General features: G+C 39.0%; 1 protein-coding gene across 4 annotated transcripts; it reads right to left on the reverse strand.

Annotated features, from left to right (window-relative positions):
- Window positions 1-1,583: 1,583 nt before the first annotated feature.
- On the reverse strand, window positions 1,584-24,569 carry RNF8 (ring finger protein 8). 4 transcript variants are annotated; one of them, XM_060754069.2, is made up of 8 exons: window positions 24,416-24,569; window positions 18,048-18,176; window positions 14,751-15,491; window positions 12,267-12,329; window positions 8,636-8,725; window positions 8,201-8,308; window positions 5,728-5,932; window positions 1,584-2,565 (listed from the first exon to the last, which is right to left on the reverse strand). In XM_060754069.2, the coding sequence occupies exons 1-8, from the start codon at window positions 24,548-24,550 to the stop codon at window positions 2,363-2,365; spliced, it is 1,674 nt and encodes a 557-aa protein (XP_060610052.2). In that variant the 5' UTR covers window positions 24,551-24,569; the 3' UTR covers window positions 1,584-2,362. The 4 variants fall into 4 exon arrangements, with proteins under 4 accessions (XP_060610052.2, XP_060610054.2, XP_060610053.2 ...); XM_060754072.2 differs by having other exon boundaries at window positions 2,435-2,565; window positions 5,721-5,932; XM_060754071.2 differs by lacking the exon at window positions 18,048-18,176.
- Between the last annotated feature and the right edge of the window lie 1,013 nt (window positions 24,570-25,582).

Here is a 25,582-nt window from a genome sequence, read left to right on the forward strand (position 1 = left end):
AGGTGTATGCACCCATGGCTGGGATACTGCACTGTATGTTCATGGGACCCTGGAGGGCTATATTCCTCTATTATCACCCCATTAAAATGTTTGTACCCAAATATCCAGTAATATCTTTCCACAGCTCATTTCACCATACCTTCAGACATTTCCAGACCCTTTCACCTTTCTCAGTGCTTCAAAGTCATATTTTTCAAAGGAAAGTGTGATCTACTCTTGTGGCTTTGTATTCTGAAGAAAGGTCTCAACAGACACGATTGGGAGAAGGGAAGGAGGATCAAATACTCCAAAAATTCTGGTAACTATTGTTTATTTTGTGTAAGAAAAAAGTCGTGTGTCTCCCCCCCCCCCCCCCCCCCAAACTGGAAAGTGGCAGCACAAAAGTCCCACAGGGAACACTTAGCCCATATCCGCTCTAAACTATGTACTCTGGTAGAAAGGGACATTCATCTCTTCTACAGACAAAAAAATGTTTTATGTTTGAATTTATAATACAAAACAAGTGATTGTGCTACAAGCAGCCAACACAGAAACAGGTAGCACAGACTTCCGCACTTTTTCTCACTCCAAGTCCATTGGTTTTGTTTTTTTTAAAAAAATCTGTAATAGAAAATAATTTAAGGGTAGGTGGATTGACCACCACATCAACCAATCCATAAGGAATTTTAATAAGACAAGCAAATGGTTCACCAACAAATCATTAAAGGGTCTGCATGTTGGTAGTTGGCCATTTTTTGGTTCAAAGAGGCTGCTTCACTAATTATCATATTAGGACAGAAAATCAAAATGTACAAAATGTATACATAGTGAAAAGAATATTCCAGTTGTGTAACAGTAAGTATGTGAAGTTATATCAGAGTGTACAGAACAACAGTGAGAAAGCAAAACAAAATACGGACTGTTATGGCTATGAAATGGTTGCAGTGACATACTATGTCTTTAAAAATTCAACAAGAAAAGCATTGCATTCCTCCAGAAGTTCTTGTTCCAGATAATTCTCAAGTCAGTGCCCATGGACAGCAATGAGTAAGTGCAATGGCAGTTTAAGAAGTCCGCCTTTGCAAGCAGGTGTTTTTGGTAGGAAAACACTTGCCACTATTTCAGACTTTCAAAATTGATATTGATTAACACAGAACACTATGCTACAATTCAATTAAGTATTGAAGATATTATTGAAGATTTATGTCTTATTTATTATGTATGTTGTTTTGAAAATGTTATTTATCTGTAGCATTGAATTTCTTCTCTACGGAAGTAGAGAAGAACGGGATATAAAAGTTCTAAATAAATAAATAAATGTGCCCTAACACCTGATTTATATGTACTATCCATAGATTCTGGATAGGGTGTTTATCAAAGTATATTTTTGAAAATGCTAACTGACACTTAAATAAACAGATATTAAAGTTTGAAATTAACCACTAGCATTAAAGCAAAACACACACACACACCCCAAAAAAACAACAAAAAAACACCCTCTGGCAGTGAGATAGTCTGTATAGACAGGAATCATTACATATTTCTTTTCTTAAACACAAGGGAAATTGAGATCAGCTTATGAAAAGCAATAGCATACACGTAAATTGTTTTTTCCCCTTTATTTAACTTGTATTTTTTAAATAAGTAAAAACATCAGTGACTACTTCAACTCACACCAAGCCCGAAACAGAGTCAGCTACTTTGAAACTAAAGCTCCTGAAATGGAACCCGGTTTGCTGGAAATTTAGGACACACAACATTATGTTAACACTGATACTTGCATTGTTGCCATCTTCTGTTTGTTCACAGTGGAAATTTATTTCATTCTGCAACTTCAGATACTCCAATTAGCATCTTCAGTTTTCCCGCAGGCAAAAGCCATTCTTGTTACACCCATTTCAAAAAGCAGATTGTTTTGTTACTTTTGTTCTCTTTTGGCAATAAGACTTCAAAGAAATTGATTAAGATGCTGTTCTAAGAAATCAGGTACAGAACTCTTTGGCTCATAGGGTAGGCAAACTCAACCTTGAAAATTGTCTCCAAAAATGGTAACTGCTGAACAGTTTGGTTCTAGACTCAACATCCTCAGTGTGAACCCATGAGACATGTGTAAACATCTCAATGTCACAAAAATAAGCATGTGTCAATCAAGATGTATTTAAATAGTTGTTTTACTGACAAGCTTGCAATACCCACATTAATACAGAAACAGACATTTTGTCACCATTGCTCTAGTGTGAAAAGTGGATTTGAGTCCTTAGAACTTCATATCTGCTGGAGATGAAATCATATATCCACTTAAGAAAAGAACAGTGGCTGATTCTTTCTCATAGGAAGCACTTGAGTTAATTCTACACAGCTGCAAAGGTACAACACAGACTCTTCAGAGGACGCCATGGTGATCAAAGTCCCCATCATAGTAATCGCTTTCAAAGCTGCTCAGTGACATGATAGAATGCATGGATATAATGCTACTGGTTTCACTGTCTAGTGTTGAGGTAATGCTACTGCTCTCGCTGTCTGAAGAAGAGGTCAGAGTACTGTTCTCACTCTCAGATGGTGGGATTTGTGGAACAGGTTGCTTCTCTGAAATTAAAACAAACAGAAACAGAATGATCTTCTGAAAAGGTATTTGCATAATTTTGCCCAATTCATTAACACACACACACACCCCACACATGCACACACACAGAGGCATGCTAACTTTAAGCAAATCATCCTCAAATAATCCAGTGTCAAAAGAACTGCCAGTGCATATTATTATTATTATTATTATTATTATTATTATTATTATCTCTCCCCTAAACAGACTCAAAGCAGCTTACAGTAAAACTGTAATACCATTTTAAATCTAAAAGCATGCAAACATTAAAGGAGAATTAAATATCAACAGTGTTAAAGATAAACAGTTAAAATGTTCAATTTATGTTCTATAGATAGATTACAGCACAAAGTCTGTATGTATTTCAGCAGAGGATTTCACTTTGGTCCTCCCATATAAAGGTCCAATACTCAGTCTAAACATTGGACAAAGTATAGTAATTACTGAAATTTGTTTTTATATTCCCTCTTATAATATAAAAACACAATGGTGGACTTGAACAACAACAAAAAAAGCGTTGTGGTGTTTCTAAACATGTAAATTGTCCTTCAAAGGGCTTTGCTGAGGATAATTCATTATATCCTGGAGCGGGTAGCAGGGAGCACACAACGCCCTTGTTGTCCCAGCTCCACTGGCTGCCGATTTGCTACCGGACCCAATTTAAGGTGCTGGTCTTGGCCTACAAAGCCCTAAACGGTTCCGGCCCAAAATACCTTTCGGACCGCATCTTGGCCTACGAGTCCACGAGGACCTTGAGATCGTCTGGGGAGGCCCTTCTCTCGATCCCGCCTGCGTCACAGGCACGGCTGGCGGGGACGAGGGAGAGGGCCTTCTCGGTGGTGGCCCCCCGGCTGTGGAACACTCTCCCGGCACACATCAGACAGGCGCCCTCCCTCATGTCCTTTCGAAAAAGCCTTAAGACCTGGCTGTTCGAGAGGGCATTTAATTAAGTGCTAAGCAACAACATTACGGTAATGAGAACTGGAATGGTATAAGGAAGATGAGACTGGCTATGATTCTACTAAGAGACGAAGCGGATTTTTATGTAGTTTGTATTTGTCGTATAGTTATATGTTGTTGATACTGGCCTTTGTAACTGTCTTTTTATGTGTACTGTACACCGCCATGAGTCGCCCGTAAGGGCTGAGAATGGCGGTTAATAAGTGCATCAAATAAATAAATAAATAAATAATAATTGTGTTACCAGGTTGTTAACTGGCGCTCCTTACAGAGAGCAGTCAACCCTGCTGTTTAAGGAGCTCCACCGGCTGCCGTTCATTTTCCGGACCCAATTCAAGGTGCAGGTTCTTACCTACAAAGCCCTAAATGGTTTGGGACCCGCCTACCTGCATGACTGCATTTCTGTGTACGAACCCACATGATCTCTCCGATCATCTGGAGAGGCCCTGCTCGCGCTCCCACCTCTGTCGCAGGTGCGACTGGTGGGGACGAGGGAGAGGGCCTTCTCGGTGGTGGCACCTCGTCTCTGGAATTCATTCCCTAAGGACATTAGGCATGCCCCAACTTTGGCAGTCTTTAGGAGGAGTCTGAAAACGTGGTTATTCCAATGTGCCTTCCCAGAATAAGAAACTCCCTGCAATCTGTCCTTAAATGCACTTTATTAATGACCTAGGATTGTTTGCACACCCATCACTTTCCGAAAACCCTACCCTAATATTTTACCTGCCATGTCCAGCATATTTTAAATTTTTAATTATTACATTTGGCCAAGCCATAAGTTTTTAAATGTTGTCGTGCTATTGTTAATGTTTATTGCTTATTTTCTGTTATGAGTTTTATTTGCTGCTTGTATTACTGTTGTTTTTGCTTTTGTTATTGCTGTGTTGTGGGCTCGGCCTCATGTAAGCCGCACCAATTTCCTTGGGGAGATGGTAGCGGGGTACAAATAAAGTTTATTATTATTATTATTATTATTATTATTATTATTACTTCCTAAACTCTGCAGCATCTGGAATGCCCACCCAAAGGAATTCAAATCCCTACTGGATTTCCAGTGGTATGAAAACTTCATTATTTTGTATAGCCTATTCTGTTTAAAACAATGGTAGGCTTTTGGTACAGTTTGAATAATGGATTTGTAAAAACTGCTTTCCTTTTCTTTGTTGTATATCACTCCAAGAGTTCTGAGAAATATTTAACAAATGCCTTTAATAATTAAATAATAAATAAATTCCACTGATTCGGTTGATGAATAACTGAAGTATCCCTAAGGACTCTGTCAAAAGGAAGAGCCATCTTTTAATAGGGAGGGGAAGGGGAAAAAATAAACAACATTGGTACCAGGGAGGAAAAAATCAGTACAGACTAAGTAAAGAGGCAATATAGGAATATCTGGCTAATCTAAATGAATTCAAGTCCTCATGACCAGATGAACTACATAGGATGTACTGTAGGATGTGTGACACTTTTCTTGAAAACAGTACATGTGAAGCGGATTTTGGAGTCTTATTAGATCACAAGTACACAAATCAAGAGTGTAATGCAGCAGCAGCAAAAACAAAAAAAGCCATTGTGATCCTAGGCTGCATCAATAGGAGTACAATGTGTAGACAGTTTTAAACAGTGTATTTTAATGCTGAGACAAATGTTTTAAATGTTTATGTATGATATAATGAATTCATGTCTTGGCATTTAATATTTGCAGTGTGTATGTTGTGCTCCGCCCTGAGTCCCTTCAGGGTGAGAAGGGCGGAATATAATTGTTTTAAAGAAAGAAAGAAAGAAAGAAAGAAAGAAAGAAAGAAAGATTGAAGGAAGTAATTGTACCACTTTTCTCTGCTTTGGTCAGACCTCACCTGGAATACTGTGCCCTGTTCTGGGCACCACAATTCAATATATTGACATGCTGGAAGGTGTCCAGAGAAGGGCAACCAAAATGATCAAAGGTTTGGAAACCAAGCCCTAAAAGGAACGGTTGAGGGAGAAAAGAAGGCTGTGCGGGATAAAAAAAACAAAACCCTGTTTATTAAAATAACCAATTTTCTTCAAAAACACACATTTTTGATCCTTGGTGTATGGCAAGGGTTGTTTCAGGCCCCTCTGATCATTGCATTTCTTCTCAGTATTGTGGCAAGTAAATGACAATGAAAGCACAAATCCCTAAAAATGGAGGACCCACCTCTCACCTTTTCGCTCTTGGATGAGAGACAAGCGATGTTGCTTTGTTTCCTCATCCAGTTTTTCCACCATCCTGTCAATACAGTTGTCCAGAACCAATGACCGTGTCTTCGAAATTATAACGCGTCTACATATTGGACATTCCAACCTAAGCTTCATCCATTGGTCAATGCAAAAGGAACAGAAACTGTGTGCACAGTTCAGAGTGACAGCCTGTAAAACAAACATAAACATCTAACAGTGCCCCTCACTGGGGAGAAGAGGACCATATTAATCCATCACAGAAGACGAGATGTATATTTCTCTATCTCGAAGGCAGTGCATTTATTAAAAGGTATAATACTGCACTGGGTGATTCAGTAGATATATATGAAAGGTTACTTTCATGATTATTATGATAAATTTGCATAATATGAGGGATTTTTCTGAACCTATGTACATTTATGTTATATTGGAATTCACATCCTACTTTTTTGCAGAGGTTTTAAAATTGTCCACACACAAAAATTAAAATACTACAAATATTACAATATTGAACAGAAACTCAATTAAATTCATAAACTCAGTGCCAATTTTAAAAAGCAAGCAATCACAAAAACATGGGACATAGAGATTTTGGAAAAGCCAAATCCTTAAAGCAGCAAAACAATAGGTTTCTTTCTCACACCTGGAGAAGGCAAGTGTCAAGAGTTGAGCTCAGATAAGCATCCTAATTATTTTCTGATGAAAACAGTGTATATACTCAGATTTTTTGCACTTGTATATGTATCAGCATTTTGAGTCTCCAAGTTATGAACTCTGTAATTAGGTTAGTTGAATTTGTATGGAAGTTGAAACCAGTACAATAGAACGTGAAATCAGTAACTCCATACAAAAAAAAAAGTTTTGTTTAAATTTTGGTTAGCATAGGGAAAGGTTAACATTCCTATAATGTTTGTTTTGCAATCTGTGCCCCTGTTCAGAAGATTTCACCTCACTTTCTGTCCTTGTGACTGGGGTTTGAAAAATGTGGCTTATTGTGGAAACAAGGATTGGTAATAAAGCTTCAGTGGAGAAACCTTTTCTCCATGATAACTCTTTCAGAAGTGAATTTCCCTCCCTAGGATTTCTTCTCACTTCCTGTTGTCTCATCCCAATTCTTAACAAGTCAGATGTCTCTAACTCGGGAACTGCCTGTACTGGAAGATATGATTGAATTTCCATTTTGTGTTTTAGCTTCAAAGCATTTTTGAAATCCCAACAAGTTCTGCTCTCTCTCACACACACCACAATTTCAAAAAGAGCAAAGATTTTTTTTTTACTCTATTGCTTTGTAGTGTCTGATAAGCTGACTAGCCCTACATTTATTATCTCTTCAGGACAGAGTTGGATACATAACAAAAATGGCAAAAGGCAAAAGGAAGAGAGTGAAAAATGGCTATGAGGAAAAAGCGAACTCCTCCCCATCTTCCTCAAAATGGCTGAGCCACTGGTTCAAAAAACCTCCCAAATAAAACATTTTAAATAAATGTACACATAGAAACAGCACAAACTGGCCGTCTCTCTTCAGCAAAGGTTTTAACTCCCCTGTCTAATCTCCTTCAGGTCTTGTTCCAACTTTACTTTGGTATAGGAATCCTGAACCCCACCCCAGTCCACCAGTAATAGCCAAAATCTCCTCAGAGCCTACCCATCTCTAAATCACAAAAACGTAGCAATAATGAGACCCCATCCTTCAAGGTTTTAAAAAATGTATTGCCACTTTATCTAACAAATGAGAGAGACAGAATAAAAAACAGACAGAACTGCCATTCCCACTCATGCTGTCAAACAGTGGCCTATATTTCAATAACATCTATATGACAATTATACCCCGCGTAGAGATGGGCTTCCCATTCTATAGACAAAGCCACTTAGATCCAGGATTGTGTTTTAAATGTTTTTAGAAGGTATAATGATCCAGCTCAGGAAATGTACTTCATAAATAACAAATAATGTATAAATGCACATTTGCATGGAACAATAAAAAAGAAAGATCAACTTTTAAATGTTAGAAACACAAAGTTGTGCCAAGGAAGCACAAAGCACAACGTGAAGAGGCGGAAACATCATTTTCTTCATACTGTACTCATTCCAGTCTCCCTCTCTCTCTTGCTCTCTCTCCTCTCTCTTCATGAAGCCAAACATATCAGGAATAAAAACCACACAAAATCAACAAACCCAAAGTTCCTCAAAGCAGATATGAGCAAAGCAGACAACCATCTTCCAAAGCAGACTAGAGCATGAGGCATGGAGACGCCAACACTCTCTCCGGCACTAGTTCTTAACGCAAAATGAGGTTCTTATGTCAAAGCAAAACCCAGGCTGAGCAACAGCTCTTAACTCAAGACACTCTTAAGTTGGGATGCTCTTAAATAGAGGTTCCACTGTAATGGGATATGGTAAGAATCGCAACAAAAATATTCAAAATATTCATGCTACGAATGCCCCGGTTTATTTTACCTCTATAAAGTGTTCAGAACAAATTGTACACTGTAGCTCATTTTCTAGAACATCGTTCATCTGATTCAGTGCCTCCTCCTTTTGTGCTTTTGCCTTTTCCTTTTCTTCCTGTGACCAACAACAACAAGAAAATAAAATCAACACAACATAAATTACTGTTCGGACATGGGAATCATTTTAGAAGATGAAAACTTGCATTCCCAAACATAAGAATATCTCTGAAGTTGAGTTCCAGATTAAAAAATATATCCCATGTACTACATTACACACACACACACACCCATTAAAAGAGTGAAATTGGCTTGCCCTCTACTTCTCAGAAAAAAGACAGTGACTTGTTTTCTATGTTTAAGCAACAGCTACTTAATAAATAGAGTTTCGTGATAAAGTCTGAACCATCAGCTTCACTGTGGTGTAGCTTATTAATGTTCATACCTTGGTCTCTTTCAACTCCCTATCCTTGGCTTTAATTATTTCTTCAAAATCCTTCTTACTACGGCTCAGTTCTTCCATCAGAGCACGATGCTAAGAAATTAGGAGCCAAAGAGAAAGTCTAATTAACAGACCAATTAGGTATGCCATATATTATATATCTATCCAAATCCATCAACTCATTGCACAGATGTGGTTTAACAAGTTCCTCCAAATTAATGTGTTGTATAAAACTCAAATGTCATTAGATCAAAAAGGTATACAGTCAAAACATAATATTTTATGTTTCTAGCCCTATTAGAATGAACATTAAAAGTAGAAGTCTGTCCTATACCGAGACTGAGCAGGCTAAAATGGAGGAGTATATGTATAAACAGAAAACAAAGTTAGTAGGTAGGGAGATTTTGTACTTTAGAAAATGACTGTTGACTGTACTTCTGTATTTAGAAAAGAAAACTTAAATTCAAATAACACAAGCAAAGCTTTTTTTAATTTAATGAAGGGGGTTGTTTTATAACTTATTTTATTACTGTATTTACAGGGCTTGCTTTCTTGAAAGTGTGCTTAGATCTGCATCAAACTGTTTCAAATGAATTCATACATTTTAGATAACACTTTGGTAGCCTTGAGATCCATACATAGCAAGTTCCAAAATTTACTTGGTGATATCATTCTGGGCTGGATACATATACAGATTTCTTTTTCTAGTTCCATATTCAAGTCTATATCAAGGATAACTTGCAAAGTTTTTTTTAAAAAAAACCTTTATCAAAGCAGAAATATGAGCTCTCCAATAATTCTAATTTCTCTTCAAAGAAGAGTTCATTTTTAAGTAAAGAATATCAAATAAACAGGAAAAATAACACAGTTTTAATTATATGAAACTCAAAATGTGAACTTAATCTTCTATTGTCACACTTATTTTCAAAATTATGACAAGCATAATTCCAAAGTATGAAGCAAGATTCATTCTTAAGCATTATTTCCTATCTCCACTTTTAGAATTAAGCAAAACAAAAGAAATATTCCAGAACCCAGAAAAAGCTATTAAAAAAAAATGCTAGATGTAACAAAGGGCACTGGCACAACTCAGCTAATCATCTAGATCTGCAAAATCCTTTGTATGACCCATACAAAAGATTTCGTGTCTGAACCAGAAGCCCCTAAGAATGTGAAGACAATTCTACAAAAAGGCTGAGGCAAATACCCCAAAGGATTTCCAGTATTATGACATGGAAATGTATTCCTATGTAAATCCTTTCCCTTTGACCAGAAAAAGTAGAATGAAGCAAAGTGAAGAATGCTTGCTTAATTTACAAACTTCAAGAGTTGATGGTGCTGACCTGCAACTTTCAGTATCCCTAGCCAGCACAGTTAATAGTGAAGGATAACAGGTTGTTGAAGAAGGGTCTTTTAATGAGGGCGTTATCTACATAAGTATGTTGGAAATTTTTCTAAAACATTCTAAATGACTGCTTTTAATGATGTTGCTTATTTAATTGTTTTTTAGCACTTATATTATAAATTTATTTATTTCAAACATTTATATTCCGCCCTTCTCACCCCGAAGGGGATTCAGGGCGGAGCACAGCATATACATGGCAAACATTCAATGCCGGGACACAAATTCACATACAATACATAAACATTAAAAACATTTATCAAAAAATTAAAATACACAATTTAAAACCGTCCTAGCCATCTGCATCAAATCCAACTGGCCCTGTCATCTTTCCCATTGCCCGAAAGCTTGGTCCCACAGCCAAGTTTTTACCATCCTTCTAAAGGACAGGAGGGAGGGGGGCGACCTGACCTCACCAGGAAGGGAGTTCCATAGCTGGGGAGCAATCACCGAGAAGGCCCTGTCTTTCGTCCCCACCAATCATGCCTGTGACAATGGCGGGACAGAAAGCAGGGCCTCCCCGGAGGATCTTAATCTCCGTGATGGTTCATCGGGGGAGATGCGTTCGGACAGGTAATTTGGGCCAGGGCCATTTAGGGCTTTATAGGCCAAAACCAGCACTTTGAATTGTGCCCGGTAGCAAACTGGCAGCCAGTGGAGCTGGCGTAACATGGGAGTTGTATGCTCCCTGTATGCCACCCCAGTTATTAACCTGGCTGCCTCTCGTTGGACTATTTGAAGCTTCCAAGCAGTCTTCAAAGGCAACCCCACGTAGAGTGCGTTGCAGTAGTCTATCCTAGCTGTAACGAGAGCGTGGACCACTGTGGCCAAGTCTGACTTTCCAAGGTATGGGCGCAGCTGGCACACAAGTTTTAATTGTGCGAATGCTCCCCTGGCCACCGCTGCAACCTGGGATTCCAGGCTCAGTGATGAATCCAGGGGAACTCCCAAGCTGCAAACCTGTGCCTTCAAGGGGAGTGTGACTCCATCCAGCACAGGTTGCGACCCTATACCCTGTTCGGCCTTGCGACTGACCAAGAGAACCTCTGTCTTGTCTGGATTCAACTTTAATTTGCTTGCCCTCATCCAGACCGCCACAGCGGCCAGGCACCAGTTCAGGACTTGGACAGCCTCCTTAGCATCCAGTGGAAATGAGTGATAGAGTTGGCCGTCATCTGCAGAACAGTACCTCCAAGACCCATCCCCGCAAGGCGCCCCAGAAGGATACCATGGCCTAGGATTTCCATACATATCTGGTTTGTTATGAATGTGCTGGTGATGCCATAGAAATCCCTATGCCTTCAATATTCAAAGGAGCACCACAAATAATAGAAACCTCCAAAGGACGGGAGGAGGACTTCTCTGTTATGGCACACTGGTTGTGGAATGATCTTCCCTGGGATTCCAAAATGATAACACCAGTACCTAGTTAAAACATGGCTCTTTGGGGTCTAATTAACTTCATTCCAATCTGTATATGAACACAGTTTTAAACTGCATTAACCTTTAAGTTGTTTTTTTATACATTAAGTCTTTTGGAATAATTTGGCATGCATTAAATTTTATATTGTTTTACACTGTTTAATTTGATTCTATTTATATGCCACCCTGAGATGTCATGGCATAATTGAGGATCCAAATATTTTAGTAAAATAACTCAATAATGGTTTGGCAATACCACGATATAACAGAGTCTCTAATCAGTAAGGGCAGTTCATGAAAACAAGGAAATGAATATCAGATTTGATCACTTGTATATCATAGCAACTGTACATAACTTTAGCATACTTGTATAAAGGTGCAGCAATTCTTTTGCACAGTTGACAATTTGAAATGATAGTGAAGACTTGTATGAAGGAATGTATCAAGAATAAATTAATTATAATGAAGAACAAAGGGAATAAGATGTGAAATAGCTTCAGGAAGAAGAATAAAAAGCTTAAATTAAGCAAAACTTTATTACAGGCTGTCAATGGCTTAGAATTCTTTATTATATCAGTATTCTGCTATTAGTAATAACCTGAAGCTAAAAGTTTGCTACTTTGGCTGCCTGTCACCAAAGTGAACAACACTATATTATCATAGACACTGTGATAATACACTGATATACCCTGCCTAATACAGAGATAGAAAAATAAGCATCTTAGAATTTACTAACAGAGCAGAGGGACAATATCCAAACATCTTGGAATCTTAGCACATTGTGAATAACCTAAAACTATCCTACATTACCTGTGTTAGAACCTGGACCAGTTGTTCCTTTAGTCTCTCTTCTCCCTCCTCCTCCTTAGCTCCCTAAAGAAAAAATAGGAATATGTTTGTGAAGAATAATAGATGTGTAAAGAAGTACAAACAGAAGAATACAAGTGAAGCTAATAAAATTATATACTAAGATAACTCAAACACATTCTATTTTCTTTCTTTCAGTTCAAAGATTGGTGCTGGCTGTATAAAAGCGGATGGGATATACCTTTCAATTAATATTTAATTTTGACTTATCAGGTACATATACCCTTATATGTTAAAACTTTAACAGCACAAAGTCCCATTATTTAATGTTTAGGAAATCTTAACTGTACCTTTTTCTCTGATATCACTGTTCTTTCTTTTCCATCTTTCAACCATAGGCAGGAGAGACAGAAAGAAAAACAGTAAGATAGCAGTGAATATGAAATATCAGTAACCATCTTCTTGCTCCAACCAGATACCTATAATAACATTTGGGCTCATTGCTGCTCAAAACATCAACTAATAAATGAAGTTTTTCCCTTGGCAGGCCTGTATGAAATACAACCATATGTTTAAATCAAAGCTAAAAAATATCCTTTTTGATTCTTGCTTATGCTGATCCTTTGTGGGTCACCAAGAAGTGGTCAACTGGGCTGCTTGTTTTTAAGGCTGCTGCCATACTTCAATCTGCTTTTCAGCCATTGCTACAATCAACCATCTTATTTATCCTTCAAATCTTTCACCGTATGAAATAATTTCCGTTCTTTAAACCAATGTCTCATGGAGAACCGTAAAGCGTGTCTGAAGGTTGTGCAGGAGATAAAAAACTGAATGAGGAAAGAACTGGATTTAGGCATATATGCTTATTAAACTGTGTTTAAGCCTTCCATTAAACAGAATCTTTTCCACCCAATTGCATGCCTATGGCTGTAGTTATGTGTGACATTTTACACAAAAAAACACAAAGACCAACTAAAACAGAAATGTACAGAAAATCTGGGAACAAATGATTTGATTAAACTGGATGTTTTACCAAGTATCAGAATTCATTGGTTTTTTTATGACATTCGGGGCAGAAACATAGAGACCTCACATACTAATAAAACAAAACATTGGTGTTTTTTTAAAAAAAAATATTAGGACTACAGTGCTGAGATTACTGCATGTTTGGAATTCCTTCCTATTAACATAAATACATTTATCTGTCCTTGAGAAAAATCTTCTGAAACACTAATATTTAGAATATCTTAGATTCTAAAAGTCTAATTGTAATGGCCCCTCACCACAAAGTGGCTGTTTAACAATACTCTTCAGATAAAAACAATTAATTCACTTCGCTATCTGTAAAAAACATGTTGCTGCCTTCAATTGTAATACTAATCTCCCCGAACACATCAAATCACACACTGAATTGTGGATTGCAAGCTAGCAAACACAACTACTGTGCAGCTACATCTGGTATGCCAAGATTTATACTCCTACTGTGGATGCAGCTATTTTGCCTGATCTTTTCCACAAATACCTTGCTTGCAAAAATAATCTTATGTATCTTACTAATCAGTGGGCTTTGCAAGTTTCACTACTATGCAAGATTAAAAAGAGCACTCTGACAAAAAGTAAAGGTAATACTTGAGAGCAATTGTCGCATTCTTCCATATCCTATCATGAAGTGATCATAATGGGATTTAAATCTGTATTTGTTAACACAGATTTTGCAGTGGAATAAAACTAAAATGGATGGCTTCACACACAATACTTTCTGCACAAGATCTCTTCAGTAAACTAAAACACATAAATGAGTGAAAAGTGGTAAAACACCCTCAATTTAAAAACATAGGCGAAATGATGAACATGTGAACAATTGCAACAAAGTTTTGTGGTGTTGTAGTCTCAATGTTGGACTAGGAATTCAGTGGAGATGGGTTCAAAACTCCATTCAGCTGTGGAAAGCCTCTCTCAGCCTCAGAGGAAGCCACACACCTCAGCATCAGAGGAAATCAATGATAAACCCCTTTTGAACACATCTTGTCAAGATTCACCTTAGGGTATCACCACAAGTCAGAAACTGCTTAAGGCACCATAACATTTAATTTAACATGTTGCACACACTTTTTCCTATGCTCAGATATTTGCATTCAAGAACAATGCCATGTATCAATCCAATTTGCACTAGCAGCTGAAACAACTGAGATTATAGATAGAAAACTACTGTAAACTAGTTTCAAACAAGTTGGCAGTGGGGTTGAAAGGTCAGTCAAATACCACATAAACGAAACACTAAATGCAATTTATGCACTGGGACTTCTTGATTAGCATAAGATTGCACTCTAACAAATTTCAGTAACAAAAATTAGATTTTGATATTTTGCAAGCACTAAAGAAGTTGGATTCCTTCCTCCCATGAAACCATTCTGATTTAGCCTTACCTTCAACATGTACATATTTTCAACTGATACCTACTGATTGTGTGTATCTGTTTGTACCTACCTCCAGCTCCTCGTAGAAGGTTTTTTCCAGCTGTTCGACACGCTGCTGCTGATGTTCCTGCTCAGTGCATAACTGGTCCTGCAAGTTTTGTAACTCTTTCTCCAAAACCTGGATCTCCTTTGGAGCACATTTCTTATTCTTTTGTCTCACATTCAACACAGCTGTTTGGGTCTCTTGCATCTTGGCTTTTAACTTTGTCATATCTGCCAGAGTTTTCATTATTTGTTCCAAGCCACTCCAAGACTGTGCCAACCTTGGGGCCTTCTGGCTTTTAGATAAGACGCATAAGTCATGTTCTGACTGAACAGGGCTACAGTGATTTTTCTTCTTTTCCTTCTTGCTTGGTTTGGGAGGCAGGGGTGCTATATCAATGCTTTCAGTTGGCTGTTTGGCTAGTTCTGTCCTGACACCCTCAGACTTCCTCAATGAATCATTTTCAAAAGATACTCTCTCTCTTTTTGATCTGGAATTAGAGGGCCCTTCTGCTCCAGATGCCTCTGATTCTTCCAAACTAATTTTACGTTTAGCCCTCATGTCCTTTGTTTTCTCAGTTAGTTGGTCACTTTTTAATGCTAAAAATGGATGAATTTTCTTCCATTCTTCCCGTATTACTGTATATTCATATTCAGCTGTTTCTCTATGTTTTAAAGGCACTCCTAATTGGATAAAGTCACCTTCTTGTAAACAGTAGGGCTTTAATGGATCTATGCGTTCACGATTCAGCCAGACACCATTTAGACTCTAAATTAAAAAATTAAGAAAGAGAAGCTACTTAGTATTTTGTCGAATAAATACACAAATGTTTGTGCATGTAGATAAAGAGAAAAAACAACGTATCAGTTTAAATAATGAACTAAAATAAAACTAAAAAGGCTGTTAACTTCAAGAGCAGATCAACCACTTGTTGTGTTTCTTGTGTTTTGTAAGAAATTCTTTTGAAACAATTCATTTCTCAATCACTGAGCTTTTTAAAACTGCATTCCCTCCATAACCCACTTCAGAAGCAACTAAATATCATTCAGATTATTTCCATTCTAGACTGTCATGAACCAATAGATTCATCAAAGCGGAATAGGGTGGGAAAGCAGCTACTACCATATATACTAAATGGATGTACAAGTCTAAGACAGGTTTGGGGGCCTAAATTATGGATTTTGCTAGTCCTGGATAAGTGGAGGATCATGCTCGGAGAGGCAATTGCTCCTGGCCACTGCCACCATTTCCTTACCCAGGCATTCAAAATGGCCAGAAGTGCACCACACTGGAGACAGTAGAAAGGGTTGGAGGTATTCTTAGGTTTTCTTGGGACAGGGTTGGAAGTTCTCTTAGATTCTACTGGGACAGCATTGGAGGGACTCTTATGCTCTCCTAGCACAGATTAAGTTTTTGGCTTTCACTGCTTCACTCAAAGAAAGAAGTGGCTCCTTTTTTATAAGTGTTGTGGTATAATATTAATATCAATACATGAATAAGTCAACCCTTGTTTTGGGAGCTGATTTTTTCACTGAAATTTCGTGATTTAAACATGACTATACAGGGTTGTTGTTAATATAGACTAATAGCTGAGAAATGCTTTTTCTTTTTTAAAAGTTTGCCATTCACAAACTTTCAGGAAACTTGGAGAATAAGTGCTCTAAACTCAGATGTTAGTCATTTCTAACAATGCTTCAGAACCAATATTGTGTCTAGGGAACCTGCAACATGGTTAGAAGTCCATGGTGAGGAAGGATGGAACCTGTATATTGGCCATACCAGAGAATGATTTGGGATAGAAAATTGAACTCTTAATTCCAGTATACATCTTCACTCCATGTATTTTCAATACAGTTGTTAATCCAGTGCTCTTGTCAATGCTTCAGGGAGCAGTTTTTCTTAAAATATTAGGCCCCCAAACCTGCCTTAGACTTGCACATCAATTTAGTATATATGGTAGTAGCTGCTTTCCCGCCCTATTCCACTTTGATGAACAGATACAATACTGCTATGATTTGCAGGTGGGTGCCAAAATAATTGTTTTAAAACACAATATTTTTTTAAAAAAATCTAAAAAGCCAATCTAAATACAAATATTTATTATAGATGAAAATCCCTTTTGAACTAGAAGCCTACTGCTTTATAATGCATTTCAATATTTAATACATAGCATTTTCATAAAATCTAAATTAACCTAGAAAAAAGAGGTTATACTGACGAATGCATTATAATTCTATGACATTTCAAAAGTTGGCTTAGAGTTTCAACTCACAAAATGAAGCAATAAACATTTCACCTGTACAGATCAAGAAAAAATGTAATTTTTAAAACAAGCACAGTTAGTGTTGGAGAAATTAGCCCACTTCAAGAGTGAGCTCATACCCTGGAAGCATGACAAGTGCCATGTCACCACATGAATCTACTAATATCTGTCAGATTCATCCTCTAAAAAGGAGCCAATAAAAGGGATATTTTCTTTATGAGACTTTTCAAAAGGACTGCTCATGCAGCATCAGAAATTACAGGTACTTTCATATAAAAAATGACAAATGCCAGACCACTGAATTCAAATCCCTAGTAAGCCAATCTCAGTGCTCTCTTATGTGGATAAAAGATGAGAACACTAAAACATTATTTGAAGGAAAACAAAGGCACAAATGTAGTATGACATCCATTTCTGTAGAATAGTGATTAAGGAACAGAGCTACATATGAAAGGTCCCTAGTCAGACTCTCACCTAAACATGGCTCTGAGGCAAGTCACACTTTCATGGCCTCAGTTACACTTCCATGTGCAGTACCAGTAATGCACATTTACCTTACCTGTTTTCAGCAAGGATTACAAATACATATTACAAGGATAAACACTTGAAAGAATTAAGAATTACTATCCAAAGACTACAGATGCAGCAGGCTCTTTGGGTGGTGCTTTCCTTCTCAACCACGCCTCCACACAAAAGTCTGGAGCACTAGAGCAACACTGTTTGTGCCATGGGGAACATAACCCAAAACTGCACAGAGAAACCACATGCAAGTAGGAGGATGGTTTATGCACAAACAACCTTTGGACACCATCTTTATACATTGACAATAAATTGAAAATACACTACAAAAGAACATAGCACTCCGTAATCTGGAGAGAATTCTCAGAAGGATTATTGAATCAGATTTGCATCATAATTAAGCCTTGGTTTCTGGAAACTGCATACAAGATGAGCATATGTTTCTATAGTTGAATGGTCCTCCAGCATCAGAGTCAACGTTCTCCTATTCGTTTTCATGTTCTGAATCTCCATGTGACTTGATTTCTAATAACTTTCTGTACCTTGTTATCAGTCACTGTCCACTGGCCTTCAGTATTTTGCTTGAAAACACAGTGGTTCCGAGAAATCATCAATGGACAAGATTTTGAAATCAGCTGGTATGTGACACCAGCTCCTCGACCTATAGTTACCTAAACAAACAAACAAAAACAGACACTTAGCACCCCATCTTTATCAACAAATTATCTGGATTTAATTGCTGCAGAAATGACTCTGTGTTCCTACACTACATGGTGCAATTCAAAGAAGTATCTTAGAGAAAGATTTCCATTATTTTTCCATTCGGAACCCTTTTCCACCCAAGAAATTTTTACGTGACCCCAGATATAGTTATATAAAATAGGTATAAAAATCAAACATTAACTGATAATAAATCCGCATTTGAAAGGCTTGAGAAACTGGCTGATTTTCCTCTTTATGAAGTACAGCTGAAGCATCATCTGCAGAGTCTACTGTAAACACTGGACAAGAGAGTTGTGTAAATGTCTAAAACAACAGGTGACATTCAATTTTTTTTCCTGAGATTCAAACATTTAGCTAAAAGGACCCCATTTGAGATCAGGACCCACAGTTTAAGAAGACCACAATACAAGCATTGTGTTAGGCAAGGAATGCCTACAGGTACTTTTGCCAGTTCTTCACCCTAAAATATAGCATTCAGCACCAGGTATTTGTCTACGTTCTCTCAATGATGTACTAACCAAATTTTAACTAATTTGTGGTCTCCCATCCATGAATATATAGATCCTGTCTGATTTTCCTTAGCTTACAAGATTAGGCAGGATCAGGCCTTTGGACACCAATCAGTTTTGCTGTTAAATTGTTGAATGTTATTTTATTGCCTCCACTGCACCTTGAGATCTCTAGATATACTATTACATCAATGTAGGCCACTTTAGCACCACTTCCTTGTGGAAAAATAGGGTATCCGTTTAACAAGATATTAAAGTTTTCTACAGTATTTGTTTGATACAACTTCACACAAGGCTTATGCTGGGACCTATTAAGGCTTTAAGACAAATGCTGCTATGTGTTCGATACCAACCTTGCCTTTGTATTCTCAAGTTTTCAATAAAAGCATGAGGCTAACTGAGCCTCAAGTTTTCAATAAAAGCATGAGGCTAGCTGAGCTACCTCGTCTTTACAGCTGAGGTAGGTTAGTTCTGAAAAGTTGTCCTGGCTGACTATCAGACTGCTTTCAAACAATCTGCTTGCTAGATTTCAAGGTGCAGTCAAGTTTAAGTTGCATAAAATGCATTTTCGCATAGTAAACTGCCTGCCAGAATTAAAACTGAAGGATAAATCTTAATCTATTGGCATGTGCTGGAACAGAAACCCCAGAGTCTGCAATCTTATCCACACTCTAAGAGTGAAGTCCCACTTAATTCATGAAAACTTACTTTGAAGAAAATAAATGTAAGACATCTTTAACTCCCAAATCAATTTTGAATCTAAACAGCAACAAAGTAGGTAGAAGCAGAAGAATTATTCCTGTTTGAAGAATACTCTGCAAGATTACAGCAGAATGAATAGATGTACCTCATTTATCAATATTTATTGTAGGAGCCTACAAAATACCTTTTCTCACAATGTGTTCAAAGTACCACCAATGTTTGCTAGGAAACCCTTCCTAAGATATTTTATCTTGAATAATATCGTAGACTTTCAGTTAACCAGCATCTATGGGGGATTTATAAATGCTGAATAAATGTACTTTCTAGTTGATTTGGAACTGCTATTAAAATAGGCTTAAATAATACTATATCCCATACTATGTCCTACCATAAATTCTGTATTAACGTGATGTTAATATTTATATACAGTAATTAAAAGCAAATAAATACAAACTTAATGTAACACTGATTTATTACATAACTAGCATATATATCCAGCACTGCCCAGGCTGCGGGGGGGGGGGGGGGGGGGGAGGAGGAGTCCACCTCTGAAAAGGCCTACCTCACAATGTCTCTATGGCAACACTCCAGCAATTCTTTTTGGGAAGGCTCTCTTTGTGGCTCCTTCCTTCCTTATTCTCTCTCTTTTCTTTCTTTCCTTCTTCCCTTTCTTTCCCTCATATACCTTCCCTACTCTTCCTTCCCTCCTTTATTATTTTTTTGTTAGCACCTTATAATCCGGCCCGCCAAAAGTTTGAGGGACTGTGACCTGGCCCTCTGTTTAAAAAGTTTGTGGACCCCTGCTCTTGAGGTTTAGAGATAAAAACAGGTTTTCTATTTAAAGTATTATTTATTTGATTTTTTTTAAAAAAATGCCAGTTGCTTAAAGGAGTTCTAGTTGTTTGAATCTTCACCTCTCTTCAAGGCAGGGCACAATGTGTATATTAAAAGACACAGGTGTAAAATTAAAACACAGTAAGTTCATTATTATTATTTAATTAATTAATTTTTAATTGTTTAAAAAAATTCATACCAGTAAAATACCTTGTGCTCTCTTCAAACTCTAATATTCTATGCATAAAAGCCACTTTGAATCTCTTTTGTGGACAGAAAGGGTGGAGTATAAATAAAGATAAAATAATAACCAAACCAAAAGTGGGAGGGAAGCATTTCTCATTTCATCCCTAGCCCACCCAGACTTGTGGTCTCTTCAAACTATCTGTACGCAGATGACACTCAACTCTATTACTCTTTTCCACTGAATTCCAAGGAAGCCTCCCAGATCCTGGACCAGTGCCTGACAGTCATGATGGACTGGATGAGGGCTAACAAGTTGAAGCTTAATCCAGACAAGACAGAGGTCTTCCTGGTCAGTCGCAAGGTTGATCGGGGTATAGGGTGGCAACCTGTGCTCAACGGGGTTACACTCCCACTGAAGAGACAGGTTCGCAGCTTGGGGGTCCTCCTGGATTCAGTGCTGATGCTTGATGCCCAGGTGTCGGTGGTGGCCCAAAGAGCCTTCACACAGTTAAAGCTTGTGCGCCAGCTGCAACCGTATCTTGAGAAGCCTGACTTGGCTACGGTGGTCCATGCTTTGGTTACATCCAGATTGGATGGTTGCAATGCACTCTGTGTGGGGCTGCCTTTGAAAACGGCCTGGAAACTGCAACTGGTGCAAAGGTCGGCAGCCAGGCTTCTAACTGGAGCTAATTATAGGGAGCACATGACACCCCTATTAAAACAACTCCACTGACTGCCAATAAGTTTCCGGTCCTAATTCAAGATGCAGGTTATTACCTATAAAGCCTTAGACCAGTGGTTCTCAACCTGTGGGTCCCCAGATGTTTTGGCCTTCAATGCCCAGAAATCCTATCAACTGGTAAACTGGCTGGGATTTCTGGGAGTTCTACACAAAAACCCCTGGGGACCCACAGGATGAGAACCACTGCCCTAGACAGTTCGAGTCCAGCCTATCTTTGTGATCGCGTCTCCCCCTATGAACCCGCAAGGGCTATAACATTCCCCAGGGAGGCCTTCCTCTTGCTTCCACCACTGTCAAAAGCATGGCTGTTGGGGGTGAGGGAGAGGACCTTCCCAGTGGTGGTCCCCCAACACTGTCCTCCTTTCGCAGGGATCTGAAAACCTGGATGTACCAGCAAGCATTCGAGAACGACTAATCCCTAGCTATAAATGCCCAGTCCCTAGGTCGCCAGATAGTACTCTGTTCTGCACTTCATCCACTTCCCCAGCCCTATGGTACACTGTGTGCACTATCCCTTGCCCGGCCCTTTATAGCTTGGTCACACCCATTTTACCAATCCTGGCCATTGGCTTTGTTGAATCTTGTCTGGAACTTCAATGTAATCTGTTTGTATACTTTTCTGTTTATTTATTTATTATTTATTAATTACTTATTGCGCATATTTGTATCCTGTCCTTCTCTTCCCCAGTGGGGGACTCAGGGCGGCTTCACAACAGGCATTCATTCAATGCCAACAACAGTAATAAATTATAAAAGCAATTAAAACATAAAATTACTAAAACATTGTTTAAATCACGCAGGTTTGAAATCATAGTCCAAGTCAGTCCATTGTCATTCACATAAATTGGGTCTCATTCTAAACTGCTGCTTCTACTGTTCGAACACTTGATCAAGTTTTGAGTTTTATTCTAAAGGACAAGAGGAAGGGGGCCAATCTAATATCACTGGGTTGAGAGTTCTGCAGGAAAGGGGCCACCACTGAGAAGGCCCCATCTCTCGTCTCCACCAGTCGCATTTGCGAGGATGGTGGGACTGAGAGCAGGGCCTCTCTCATCAATCTTGCTTTAATAGTAATGGTGTTTTTGTTTTAATTGATTGTTTTTTGCTTTTATGTCTTGTGGATACTCTGTCCCATATGTAAGCTGCCCCAAGTCCCTTCGGGGCGATAGTTTATAAGACTAAAGTTTTTGGGGGTTGTTTTTTTTTTTGGTCAGGAGCGACTTGAGAAACTGCAAGTCACTTCTGGTGTGAGAGAATTGGCCATCTGCAAGGACGTTGCAAAGGGGATGCCCGGGTGTTTTGATGTGTTACCATCCTTGTGGGAGGCTTCTCTCATGTCCCCACATGTGCAGGAGCTGACAGAGGAGTCGAACCTCTGACGTATCAGTCTTTAGTCCTGGTGGCACAAGAGATTAATGCACTGTGCCACCGGGAATTCCCAGAATAAAGTTGTTATTATTATTATTATTATTATTATTAAACTTTTATTCTGTGCATAAAAACCACTTTGAGTCTACTTTGTGGAGAAAATGGGCGGGGTATAAACAAGCATAATAAACTAATAATAATAATAATAGTATAATTAAAATAATAATAATAAATCAATCTAAAAGTGGGAGGGAGGCATTTCTAATTTCATCCCTATACAATAATATAGATGGGTTCCTGAGTGAAATGTATATAACAAAAATACCACTTGTATAACATAAACAATGATATAATTCAATAACAGTATATAAACATGCTGCACTGTTAACCTCACAGCGACAACAAACAGTATGGTGCAAACTTTTAGTACAGTCGTATTTTCTTATAAGTAGCTTGAGTAACAGCCTACCACAATTCAACAATATATATACATGCTGCACTGTTAAGTCCACAGCGACAACAAACAATGTGGTGCAAAACTTTTAGTACAGTCGTGTCTTCTTATAAGTAGCTTGTGGGACAGCCGACCACGACCGGTTTCGGCCTAGTCCACCAGAGGAAGGCCTGAGGTAGGCCGAAACCGGTCATGGTCGGCTGTCCCACAAGCTACTTATAAGAAGACACGACTGTACTAAAAGTTTTGCACCACATTGTTTGTTGTCGCTGTGGGCTTAACAGTGCAGCATGTATATATATTGTTGTTGAATTGTGGTAGGCTGTTACTCAAGCTACTTATAAGAAAATACGACTTTACTAAAAGTTTGCACCATACTGTTTGTTGTCGCTGTGAGGTTAACAGTGCAGCATGTTTATATACTGTTATTGAATCATAATTTCATCCCTAGCCTATCCTGATTAACACAGCCTCTACAGCAGGCATGGGCAAACTTCGGCCCTCCAGGTGTTTTGGACTTCAACTCCCATACTTCCCAACAGTCTAGGAATTATGGGAATTGAAGTCCAAAAAAACCTGGAGGGCCGACGTTTGCCCATGCCTGCTCTAGAGAAACAGTACGAATTTTAATGTATTGTCGAAGGCTTTCATGGCCGGAATCACTGGGTTGTTGTAGGTTTTTTTTGGGCTATATGGCCATGGTCTAGAAGCATTCTCTCCTGACATTTCACCTACATCTATGGCAAGCATCCTCAGCGGTAGTGGGGTCTGTTGGAAGTAGAAAAATAGGTTTATATATCTGTGGAATGACCAGGGTGGGACAAAGAACTCTTGTCTGTTGGAGCTTGGTGTGAATGTTCCAACTGACCACCTTGATTAGCATTTGATGGCCTGGCAGTGAGAGGTGAGAGATGATTAGACGTCCAAGATTGTTTCCTCTCTGTTGTTTTGCTGTTGTAATTTTAGAATTTTTTTAATACTGGTAGCCAGATTTTGGTCATTTTCATGGTTTCCTCCTTTCTGTTGAAATTGTTTTACCTCAAGAAAATGAATGTTACCTCAGGGAAAAAGTACAAGGAGTATTCCCTGAGGTAAAATTCAAGAATGCCGCCCTAGAAACTGGAAACAAAGTGAGAAATGCCTCTTTTCCCCACTTTTGCTTTGTTTTATGAGGTTATAAAGAGTTGTTTCCCACACTCGGGTCTTCCAGACGCTTTGGACTCCATCTCCCATGATCCTTGGCCATTGGCCGTGGCAGCTGAGGCTTCTGGGAGTTGAAGTCCGAGCCCCTGTAGGAGGCGGGGAGGCGGATTTTGGCTCTCCCCTTCTCACTGCCTTCCTTCCTTCTTTTTTCCGCGCCCTCCGCCTCGTCCCCTCCGGCCCCGCGCTCACCTCGCTCCCGCTCTCCAGTAGTAGCCATTCCTCGCTGAGGCCCGCGCGCTTCAAGCACCAAGGCCGAGCGGGCTCCTCCGAAAGGCCGCTACTCGTGCTGCTGCTGCTGCTGCCGGCGCCAAAACACGCCGCCATTTTCCGCCGCCCGCGCGAGAGCGACGCAGGCAAAAGCAATCGAACAAAGCATAGATAGGCCCCGCCCTGCTTCGGGCAACGTACCGTTACGCCTTCAAGTGTCCCTCATTAAAGATGGCGCCTCACACAGGACAGCCGCAGGCACGCTCAATTGATACCGGAGGCAGACACCCTTGTTGCGTGTGCATGATGCGTTACACCGCAACTGTATCACAAACAAACCTTTCTCAACCCTGGTGAGATGCTTGACTCAGGCGCACCTACACTGTTGAAGGGATGCAGTTGGGCACCGCTGCCATGCCAGAGTGGTGTGGGATCGTGGGAGTTGTAGTTTCACAAGGTCTGAGCCTTCTGTGCCCAAACTACAGCTCCCACGGGTCCACCACAAGGTCTTCAACTACCTCTCTTGTCAAACTTCGTAGTTTTACAAGGTCTTGAAACCTCCTCTCCCAAAGAGGGCTGCTGCCCTCACCAAACTACAAATCCCAGGGTTCCAAAGCACTGAGCCATGGCAGTTAAAGTGGGGTCAAACGGCCTTCATTCTGAACTGTAGGTGCACCTGTTCATAGAATCATAGAGTTGGAAGAGACCTCATGGGCTATCCAGTCCAACCCCCTTCCAAGAAGCAGGAATATTGCATTCAAAGCACCCCCGACAAATGGCCATCCAGCCTCTGTTTAAAAACCTCCAAAGAAGGAGCCACCTTATGTCCAGTGCCATGTGCATTTCAATTGAAAGTGCATGAGCTTTATTTATTTATTTATTTATTTGATGCATTTATTAACCGCCATTCTCAGCCCTTAAGGGCGACTCATGGCGGTGTACAATACATATAAAGACAATTTACAAAAGGCTAATTACAACAACATATAAACTATACGACAATTACAAACTACGCTAAAAATCCGCTTCGTCTCTTAGTGGAATCATAACCAGTCTCATATACCTTGTTCCATTCCAGTCATCTTTACCACATTGTTATAGCACTCAATTAAATGCCTTCTCGAACAGCCATGTTTTGAGGCTTTTTCG

The sequence above is a fragment of the Anolis sagrei genome, chromosome 1 (genome assembly GCF_037176765.1).
Source record: "Anolis sagrei isolate rAnoSag1 chromosome 1, rAnoSag1.mat, whole genome shotgun sequence".
In the NCBI taxonomy this organism is placed as follows: domain Eukaryota; kingdom Metazoa; phylum Chordata; class Lepidosauria; order Squamata; family Dactyloidae; genus Anolis; species Anolis sagrei.

What these genes read in the sequence shown, in the direction of transcription:
- RNF8 (XM_060754069.2), bottom strand. Translation starts at nt 24,550, where the DNA reads ATGGCGGCGTGTTTTGGCGCCGGCAGCAGCAGCAGCAGCACGAGTAGC. An exon ending in GGGAGTTGAAAGAGACCAAG is followed by an intron (nt 8,309 to 8,635) that starts GTATGAACATTA and finishes TGTTGGTCACAG; the next exon opens with GAAGAAAAGGAAAAGGCAAA. An exon ending in TCTCATCCAAGAGCGAAAAG is followed by an intron (nt 2,566 to 5,727) that starts GTGAGAGGTGGG and finishes TTTTAATTTCAG; the next exon opens with AGAAGCAACCTGTTCCACAA.